Source organism: Colletotrichum aenigma (assembly GCF_013390185.1).
Source record: "Colletotrichum aenigma strain Cg56 chromosome Unknown KSG_Cg56_contig09, whole genome shotgun sequence".
In the NCBI taxonomy this organism is placed as follows: Eukaryota; Fungi; Ascomycota; class Sordariomycetes; order Glomerellales; family Glomerellaceae; genus Colletotrichum; species Colletotrichum aenigma.
The window spans coordinates 4170501-4181729 of record NW_023500915.1 but is presented as its reverse complement, the minus strand read 5'-3'; the positions used below and the strand labels follow the sequence as shown (position 1 = coordinate 4181729).

Genomic DNA, 11229 nt, shown 5'->3' with positions numbered 1-11229 from the left:
TATGCATGTCTGCTGGAATCAGACGGGTCAACGAATTCCTGGTCTTCGTCCTCCTCTTCTACGTTTTGCGCCTCTTGGGTAATTCTCTGCTCCTCTCAGAGCTTTCTCAGCTCTGTCGCATCGATCGTCTTGTTCTATAATGAGACCAAGCATGCATGATAATACTGTCTATCTGGATCTCCACATCAACATCGGGGTCGTTGGCTGCAAAATGCAATTTGATCGAAGTCACGGCTCTTATGCCGTACCACAACTTGTGTAGCCTTGTAAACGGAAAATGTCATTTCAGGTGACGAGCTAGTTCTGTTCATCAGCTCCACCTTGACGCGGTCGTCATCGGACGCTTCCTGGATCTGACGTTGTCGCTCTCTTAGCCTACGTCCAGACGCCCAGTAACGCTTGCGTCGCCACCGCGTGGCAAGACAACAACCATCCGAACGAGTCGGTCCCAACGCAGCAGTGGTTTGCACACGGGGTTTATTTTTGACCCAAGCAGCCGGCGCAGATTCCTCTTCCTACGCGGTGTCTGATAGTAATAATGATAAGCTTCAGGAATGGACGGGCGGAGGAGACGCAGCCAAGTGGGCGCGCGCGGCCAACGGCGCGTCGTGCAATCGTAAATTTGCGAGGACCCGGGATGGATACTACGTCCTCGGTGCGAGAGTGATGGAAGCTAGCGATGTCATTTGTGTCTTGTACGGCGGGAAGATGCCTTTCTGTCTCCGGCCGTGGGGGAAGAAGAGTTACCTGCTTGTTGGGCATTGTTACGTGCATGGGATTATGAGCGGGGAGATCGTTGATGGCGCGAGGAGCGATGAGGATGTGTTTGGCATTGTCTGATACCAACTCTGGGAGACTACTACAGCAGTCCGCAGTAAGAAGAGTTTCAAGACCACTTCTGCGCCACTGTACCTACGCCTCTTCTTGCACATCTACCGTCGGCTAACTACATACATATGTAGTTGGTAGTGTAAAACTCAAGCCCCCTAAAGAAAGACAACAGACTGCTTGCGGTCTAGCTGCTTTTGCAGTAGATGTGAAGCGGATATGCCTGTGAGTAGCATAAGCAGCTTCAGAGCGTTACTTATCTCAAGTAGTGAGGGGTTTAATAATAAGAATCTTATATTTACTAAATGGCACTTATAAATCTAAAGGAACACAACGCAGGCTACATAATAGATATGAGATAAAATTTAGTATTGAATATTAATATACTTGTAATTAAGAGTGAAAAATCAAAAGAAAATCAATAGGTATTATTATCATTCTGACACTTTTCCTATAGTGATATTATCTAGTTTGATGTTGTCGTCGCTGCTATTATTGTTATTGCTGTTGTCGTTGTCTTCATTGTCGTCTTCCTCGTTAGTTGCTGTTGTCAAATTGGCCATGATAACCTTGAGAGGTGTCAGTCACTATGAAAGGTGTCCGCCACTATGCGACCTTGAGAGGAGCTGAGAAGAGTTTTCTATGGTTATGCCAAACTCTATGGATAAGGGTAAAAGCCCTCACTCTGGACATAAAAATAGTAGAAGATCTTTTATTATTGAACACATAGAAGAATAAGATAATACCTCACTATTCGATTTACTACCTCTAATCTGATAATTAACAGTCTGAATCTGCAAATCTAGTCAGAAGCCTATTTATCTTCTTATATACTCTTTTCTATCAATATGACGACAGCAACTATAAAGACGATCGAGCTACGCTTAACGTGTGACTAGATCCTCTGGTTCGATCAGCTGCAGTCAAAAGCAAAGTCCTACGATCTCTGGAAGCATATCAATCCAGCAGAACACATTCAAACTATGCCTGGCGCGTTCTAGAGCCGTCTCGACGCACTTATGGCAGCTCTAGACGCTCCAGAGATCTCTGACCATCCGTCCGGGGGTGGAGCAAACTCTGCAGCAGTCATCCTAGATCCAGATAACAACGCTGCAGTCGCGCATGCTGAAAACCTCGCAGAGCTCTCGCAAGCCAACCGCAAGCTATATCGTGATCAACAAGCTGATTACACGTTTCAAATCAAGCGTTACGAAGCTTATATGAAGAGCATCCACGCCCTATAAGACTGGATCAGAGATACAGCTGACCTAGAACTCCTACGACACTGCTGTACAGCTGATAAGAACCTTAACGAGAGGATCTATGAGCTTCAGAAGCGCGTAGGATCTAGCGATAGCGAACGAAAAGCTACTGCAAAAGCTGAATATAGTGCAGTCCTCTAACTCCCAGCCTGCAAGAAGCTAGCTACAAAGCGTGATGTAGAAGACTGGCTCACAAAATAGGAGCGAGCGATCTGTGAGGCATAGGCGAGTAGCCTTCCATAAGCTAGAGAAGCTGACCAGTAGTTCCCAGATTATGTTGATACGCTTAGCAATAGCTATATTGATAACTAGATCTTCTCATACTATACGAACGCATCTGATAAGGCGAAAGAGGGCACCCTCACTGTAGGTGATGTTATTGAGAAGACAAGAGAGTTCCTCCGAACTATCAAGAACGCCAACCCACGCGCTAAAAGCAGCTGTGGAGCCTTTAGACCAACGATATTAGGCGACGCAGATAGCGCTACTACCTAAGACTTAGAGCAGGAGGCCATTACTCCTATAAAGCGTAACCTCAGACGACAAGCGCAACGAGGCATATAAGGAGCTCCTCGAAACGCAGGTCTATCTCGCGCAACGCCTATAAGAGATAGGTCTCAAAAGAGAGCACTCGCAAAGATAGAGACTGAGGACGAAAAGCTCTGTCCTGCATGCCTCAGCCTCCATCCACTTTCAAAGTGCTGGATAGTCTTTGAAGATCTACGCCCTGAGCGACTTACACGTCACGAACTAACGTATAGGCTTATCGAAGACCGGATTAATAATGATGAAGAGCTTGCAGAACGCATTCAAAAGCTCAAGCTAAGCAGCAATATAGAAGCCTGACTATATAGAAGGTGTAAAGGCAAAGCCCACAGCGCATTTCACATGCAACCCTCTATATACGAGCTATGTAACTCAGCTATACTTGACTCAGGAGCGACAATTCACGTTTTCAACAGCCTATCGAGGTTTATAACACTCTATGGAGCCGCTCCAAGCGACTTCATATAGGCAGGCGCACATCAGGTGCCTATTGAGGGCTACAGCACAGCTGAGATCAAGCTGAGGGGGCGCAGCGGTAGTATGACAAAGTTGCAGCTATATAACGCAGCACTTTGTTCAGGCTTTGTAAGCAGCCTTGTCTCTCTCCAACAGCTACGCTAGCGTGGCATATAGTGGGATATGAGCCTACATAACAACTGCCTACGCAGATCTAACTCATTATGTCTCTGCGCTCTCTAAGAGCACTATCATCAGCAAGTTCTTAAGTATTAACCCCTTGAAAACGAAGCAGCATTAGCTGTAATAGCTCTAATCCCACAAGCAGTGGATAAGACGCTAAAACTGCAACAACAGCATAAATACACCACAGCAACGCGTCGAAAGCCGATCTGTAGGAGTATAACAATATAGCACCGCCACCTAGGCCACCCAGGCCCAGAGGCAATACGCCACCTTGTCGGCTCCTCGCGCGGCGTACAACTGCTCACAGGAGGCTCTGCTATTTCAACGATCGACTGTGACGTGTGTGGAACAAGCAAGCTACACCGCCAGGTGCAAAGAGCAGTGAAGGAAGCCCTACTACGAGAGAAGCCTGCCGATCGTCTTGCTATCGACTTCCACGACTACGATGAGGGCTATAAAGGCTACTGGTATACGCTTCTAGTGACAGATCGATTATCATCCTATACCTAGGACTTCTACCTCATGAGACGGACTACAGATATCCTACTTACTATTATTACTAACTTCCTCACACTCCTATCGACCCAGTATAGAGCAAGAGTGAAAGTCATAGAGACGGACAACAAGATCCTAAAGCATCCGCAAGTAGTCTCAGAGATCGAATCACGCAGAATAAGACTTAAGCCTTGCGCGCCAAACACATAAGCCTAAAATGGCGGAGCTGAACGAATTGCAGCTACTATTAAGCAACGCGCGCAAGCTATAGCGTCTAGAGCTAAGTTGCCAGATATCCTATGGCTGGAAGCGACAAAAGCATCAACATATCTCTACAACAGAACCCCTACAGCCTCAAGAGGCTGGCGAACACCATATGAGGTGTTCCACAAGCACTTCTAGGCTGCAGAAGCAGCGCCCTATGCACGCCCAGATCTTTCACACCTTCAAGCATACAGCTGCAAGGCGTTTGCTATGACTTGATAAGCGCAACTTAAGCAGAACTGCCGCCAGAGACTAGCTCCACAAGCATTTATTAGTTATCTCATAGGCTATAGCTTGAGCAACTCTTTCTAAATATAGAATCCCTTATGAGACGAGGTATTCACTACGCGAGACGTAGTCTTTAACGAAAAGCAGTTCTTTAATAGCAACCTAAAGGAGCTTACAGAAGAATTCTGCTATATAGACTTACAAGAGATCCAAGAGCATCTAACGCAGCTAATTAACCAGACAAATAGGACCACTATACCGCAAGACGCTGATGAAGAAGCAGATGAGGTGGTTAAAGACTATAAGCACGCTAAGCTGAGTGATATAGCAGCCCTGGAGCGTAGGACGCCTCCTCTAGAGGATGCTCTATATACAAAAGCGAGGTTTCAACTTATAACCCCTCTAGAGACACCTCCACCGCCTTCAGCGTTCTTCACAGCGCTACGGAGCACTCTACTTGACGTGAGGGGGCGGGAATATAGCAACCACCCTTTAAAAACGTCTGAAGATTCAAAAACTATTCTGCTGCTGCTGCGCTAGGCGCCACGCATATCGTTCAAAGCTGCCTTCTTAGCTAGCAGCGCCCAGCTGCGCGCACAAAAGACATATAAGGATAAGACCAAGCGATCGATAGATGGCCCTGCGGACTGTTGCACCTGGGCTGATCACCCTTTGAGCGCGCGTATGGGGTGGGAAGCCTCTGAAACTACAACAGGAGTAGGTTATACCCAAAAGGCGGCTATAGATGAGATAGACCTTCAACAGGGAGCGTCTGCTGTAGCTAAACAAAAGCCAGAGAGCGAGAGGCACCCAAGGAGTACGAATACGTACAGAGCTTAGTGGAGTCCGCTTAGAGACCCTTAGAGAATATTACCCGCTCTACCCACATCTCACGATCAGCTGGCACCGCGAAATAACGCTACAAAAGCGCACCCCTTTGCAAGGGAGTTTCTTGAGGCTGAACAGAGCCATCTGAGAAGGCATAAGGCGTTGCAATCCTAGCGCAAAGTAGCTAAGAGCGAGGCCTGCAGTCATCAAGTTCTAGGCTGCCACTAGGTCTATACGTATAAACTTAATAAACACAGGCGGTTAGCGAAGTTTAAAGCGAGACTTATGATCCAGGGTGACCAATAGGCGAAAGACACGCAGGATATATACGCCGCTACGCTTGCAGGTATGTCGTTCCGCATTCTAATAGCACTTACAGCACGCTTTGATATAGAGCTGCTACAATATGATGCTGTTAACGCGTTTGTACACACTACTCTTGATGAAACAGTCTTTATGCAGCTTCCGCCAGGCTACCGCCGCCTAGGAGTTATTCTACGCTTACAGAAAGCACTCTACAGACTTCGCCAATCTCTTATTCTATAGCAACGCTATCTAGAAGCAGGACTTAGAGCGCTAGGCTTCTCATACGTAGCAGGCGAGAACTGCTGTTAGTAATAAGGCTAAGTAATATTCTTCTTCTATGTTAACAACTGTGTGCTAGCGTTTCCTCGCAAACACTCCGCAGACGCATAGGAGGCTATTAACGCACTTCAGAAACGCTACCACCTTGAGGGAGGCAAAGACCTCTAATGGTTCCTCAGCATTAAGGTTATATGAGACCGCTCTACGCGAAAGCTATAGCTATCATAAGCTGTATTTGCAGAGAAGGTACAGAAGCTTATTACGCCACGCGCTGATAACGCAGAAGCGCCTAAAGAGCGCGCCTATACGCCTATAATGAAGACTGAGCTCTTCCTATATGATGGGGAAGCTGCGCTGTGGGAGATCAATCACTATCAGAAGCGCGTTGGAATAATTCTCTACGCAGCAGTAATGACGCAGCCAGATATCGCCTTCGCAGCAAGCCGCCTCGCAAGATTCAATCACAACCCAGGCCCTACGCACCATAAAACGGTTGAACGCATACTACGATACTTATATAATACGCGCTACCTCTGCCTCAAGTATGGCGCTACGCCAGGGAGCGACGACGATACGCTTGAAGTAGCTTCTGACGCTAGTTTTGCGGATAACACGCTTGATCGCAAGAGCTCATAAGCGTTCGCTATGAAGCTCTTTGGAGGGATCGTCGCCTAGAAGGCTAATAAGCAGACAACTGTCACAACGTTAACAACTGAAGCAGAACTCCTCTCTCTATCATAAGCAGCGCGAGAAGCACTCTTCGCAAGCCGCCTAATAGGTGCCCTATAAGTTCAACTACCTACAGAAAGCATGCCAGAAGCGCAGTTTGCAACTCCCACGCACACCCAGATGACTATACAAATATAATGCAATAACCAGCAGACTGTTCGCCTTATTAACGCAGAGCTTATGCAACTTCAGACGCACCTCCAACATATCGACATACACAACCACTGGCTGAGGCAGGAGATTGCTGAGCATCACATCTCTGTCGCATATACGCCGTCAGCACAACTTATGGCGGACAGACTTACGAAGGCGCTTACTTTGCCGCAGTTTAAGATTTTTTGCCAACAACTACGCCTAAGCGACCAGCAAGCGCTTCTAGAACGCAACAGGGAATGCAAGCTCATAGAGGAAGACGAGAGACAAGTCGCTGAGGCTGTGAAAAACGACGTATGGGATATAGAAGCTTATGATCTTCCAGATACAGACAATATAGCCAAAACTTAGGTCAGGGAACCCCAGCATGCGCGTTGTCCCTGAGGGGGCGTGTCAAATTGGCTATGATAACCTTGAGAGGTGTCAGTCACTATGAAAGGTGTCCGCCACTATGCGACCTTGAGAGGAGCTGAGAAGAGTTTTCTATGGTTATGCCAAACTCTATGGATAAGGGTAAAAGCCCTCACTCTGGACATAAAAATAGTAGAAGATCTTTTATTATTGAACATATAGAAGAACAAGACAATACCTCACTATTCGATTTACTACCTCTAATCTAACAGCTGTTGTTAGTTATCGTCGGTATGTATCGTCGTCCGTCGTCGTCGTTCGTCGTCGTCGTCGTTCGTCATCATTGTTACTCGCTATCGCTATTATTATCGGTGTCACTACTCCGTACGAATATTTCTATTACTATCTATGTTTAAAAGGGGTAATTAACTACTGGGAGGTTTCTTTAGGAATTAGGCGCGCGCCATCTTTGAGGGCGGTGCAGCCCGCCAAAATCTGGCCAACAGTGGTCTGGGCGGCGCTTAATTAGCACCAGCGGCCAGGATATGTAGGCCATTCCAGGTCAAGTACCCTGGGGGGTTCCCTCCCTGAACAGGTTTCCCAGTTGCATCTCCCCAACCGGCTCCCCCGTCAACCGACATGAGGCAGCAAGCCCTGGTGTAATTCGGGTACACAACAAGATTGAAAAGTTGAGATGGACTGTTGACCCTGAAAACCAAGTACAATGACTCAAAGTTCAGTTGGTACGAGACTCCCTCCGATGGATGTCGGCGAGTGACGCATCAACGGCCACCGCAGAGGCCCTTCCAACGGGTACCGTAAACGGGTTATCTACACGGGTGGCTGACGGCGGCGTGAGTCAAACTCAGCGATTGGCCTCACCTTCTCACCATCACCATGGAACATAAATAGAATGAGGGTTCTTGTCTTTTCTTCTCATTTCCTGCCACCCTTCTTTCATCGCGGTCAACCTCCTCCTCCTCTTCCAAAGCAGCCGATTGACCAATACGGCGTGGAAAACATCACTTGCTGCCCAGTATGACTTCGGAGGTATTTGACCTCCTCGTCCTGACGGACGCCACTGCGTCCATGAGTAGCTACCTTCGGGCCCTCAATCAGTCTTTGCCCGAGATTATTCGAGTATCCGCCCTAACAGACTGCTTCTCTCGTATTGGCGTCATGGCATACCGTGACTACTCGGCCGACATGGTTACCGAGTGGTCTGGCTGGTACGGCGATGGCGAAGATACTATCACACAGTCGAAGCTCCTCTCCATGGCCAAGAGCATCCGCACCGACTCGGGACGTTACAGTATCGACTGGCCCGAGGCTACGAAGACCGGTCTCGCACGCGCCTATAGCGTCATGAGGCCCGAAGCTACCACAATCATCGTTCTCTACGCAGACGCTCCGCCCCATACTCTCGGCATCGCCAGCAGAAACAGAGACACTGAAATTAAGAACTTGTCCAAGGCGGACTCCTTCAACGGCGCTGGCAACCTATTCACCGATTGGGTCTCCGCAGCCAAGGCCCTCCAGGGCGAGAAGAAGGCCAAGGTTTTCTCTATCATACAGGGGGCCATCGCTAACACACTGTCTCCATTCCTGTTCCTATCCCATCTGACGGGTGGCGTCTGTTTCAAGCTGGATATCGGGGATGCGAGTGTCACCACTGCTGATGCCATTTCCCAACTGACAATCGGTATCCTCTTGTCATGGATGGGTGTCGGAAAGCTGGGAACCTCTGCTTCCGGAGAGCGGAGGTTTGCCAAATTGCTGCAGTACCGAGATACAGCAGCAATCCAGAATAGTACCCATGAAGGTGACGGAGACACGACTGGCAAATACTTCCCATTTAGCCAATCAACAACTGCGGAGTATGTTGTTGAGGAGAACATCGAGTCCCGCGACCCTACTCTTAACGAGTTGCATACTGTAGTCGATGCCAGGAAGACCCCAGTCATGGATTTCTCGAAGAGATACATGGCCGATCCAAACTACCAAGGATCCGTTGTGGACCAGCTCAAGTCGCTCATCGATGCAGATGTTGCTGCCATTGCCGTGAACCCCATCTTCGGGACTCTTTGGCGTACCGTCTGCAATGACCGCGAAAACCCAGCCCGAGATGGTCTCATTCAGTCCTTCGGTTATGCAGTTGATCGCATCTCCGAGCCAGAGAAGAAGAGTCGGATGAAGACTTGGTTAGAAGAGTCGTACGATTATGCCGCAGAGATCCTCGACATCGTCAGCCAGGTTTCCAACGAGGAGCGATACCCCTGCGTATTCTTAGACCCGACCGTATGTTTCACAAACGAGGGCGACGGCGAAGACGACAAGGCCAAAGCCTCCGGCAAGCAAGGTGTCGCTGGTTTCACGCGTGACGAATTGATGGAGATTGGTCGTTCCTGCGACTCTCGCATTCTCCGCAGGCTCGGTCGAGTGCTCACACGACTTACCTATGTCCAGTCTGAGAACACCCTGCCTGCCCACATGAAAGGTGACGAGGAGTTCATTCGGATTCCGATGGCACTCGCGGATGCGAAATACCAGCGCAAGTTCTGGAGAATACTCCTTCATCTTATTCTTCCTGGGACAATGCTGGCAGCCCGTCCCGGAGCGCTTCTAGCTGCACTGTCCCTGCGTATGGGCTTGAAACCCCTTACAGAAGCTGCCGACCAGGAACTCCTATTCTTCAGCAAGAAGTGGAACAACCTGGACATACCGGAAACTTGGAACGCAAGCTGCCTTTCATTGCTTCTCGACGCCGACAGAAACTACGAGAAGCGAGTCACAGAAGGCGTCACCCATCGCCACAGCCACGACGCCTGCATCTTGTCGGAGGGAGATCGTCAGTTGTTCAAGACGCTAGTTGACTACAAGCTACTTGAGCTCAACCTCAACACCACGCTCCAGGTAAAGGTCGGTTGGCATCCGGAGAAATCCAAAGTCGCTCTTGGGCCTGTTGTGATCTGCAAAAGCTGCAACTTCCCTCGCTCAGTCACCATCATGGGGCGCGACGGTGTCTGCGGTCTCTGTCCTCAGAAGTGCAGCTGCAATGTCTGCCAGCCCTTTGAGGATGAAAAGCTAAGAAGGGAGACGAACGTGCGTGCTGACGATAACGAGAAGACGGAGGGTACATGGGTCGAGTGTTTCACTCTGAACTGTCGTGCCCAGTACGTTGTCTATAACCCAGACGCTCTGAACGTGCGTCCCAAGTGCTACTACTGCCGACACAGTAGCTCGGCAAATGCCCCCTGGGTTGAGTGCTCACAGTGTCTTAACCGCATTATCTGGCCAAAGACGTACCGACCTTCTGACTTCGATGCTGCCAGCTTCAAATGTCCTGGCTGTGTAACGAACAGGGTCACTATGATTGACTATGAAACTTCTGCCAAAAGCTTGAGCGGAGAAAACGGCACATCATGGCTTCTTCGCAACGACAACGGTGCCATCAAAGACCCTTTCAACGGCCGATCTCTCTTCCACACCATCTCAGCAGTCTCGGACCGACAGTCTTTAGCAGCCAATGTACAGGTTCTTCCAGCTGAAGCTGGACAGTCTACCCACCTGACTATCCGTGGCAAGGTGGTGCACAACCAAACGCAGGTGTTCGACTCGCTTCGTTCCTGGGTCGAGTCCCGGAAAACAGAGGCTGGAGAGTGTAGTTTGTGCTTCTCCAACATTCGAAAGACCGATTTGCGTCAGGCATGCGGCCGCTCAGGCTGTCATCAGACCATCTGCAGTGGATGCTTGCAAGACTGGTATGGTCTCAACTCCCGGGGCAGAATTATTAACATCGCCGCTCTATCTTGCCCTTTTTGTCGCCGACAGCCGACCCGCAAAACAGTATCCGCCTTGGGTCTGTCTCAGCTCGGAAACCTGGGCACTGCCGTGGAAGAATCCGGATCGTGGATCTATGCTTGGTGCGACGACTGTGGCCTCGCTCGTCGCTTTGTCGAGAGGGTGTGCGCGGCTGGGGCGCCCCAAGAAGTGTTCAACTGGTGTTGCGATGAGTGCAAGGAGATGAAGGGCACGAAGCTGCAGATCAGACAATGCCCTGGCTGCGGCACCCTAACAGAGAAAATAGGGGGATGCGACCACATTAGCTGCACCGTTCCTGGATGCGGCGCCCACTGGTGCTTCTTCTGTGGAGAGAATGTAGGACTCAACGACATCTATGATCACATGGACCGTGTGCACAATGGTTGGTGGAATGGCGAGGACGAAGATCGAGATGATATGTATTAAGTAAGGGCAATAGTGTAGCAGATACCTAGTAGTTATTACCAGAAGACTCAGACGGTACCTCTTTTCTCGC

General features: G+C 49.3%; 1 protein-coding gene across 1 annotated transcript; it reads left to right on the top strand.

Moving 5' to 3' along the window:
• Positions 1–8873: 8873 nt before the first annotated feature.
• On the top strand, positions 8874–11159 carry MIMI_R811 (putative ariadne-like RING finger protein R811; the record flags this gene model as incomplete). The annotated part of the gene is made up of 1 exon (XM_037329050.1): positions 8874–11159. One exon carries the CDS (start codon positions 8874–8876, stop codon positions 11157–11159), a length of 2286 nt encoding a protein of 761 aa, XP_037172927.1.
• Positions 11160–11229: the final 70 nt, after the last annotated feature.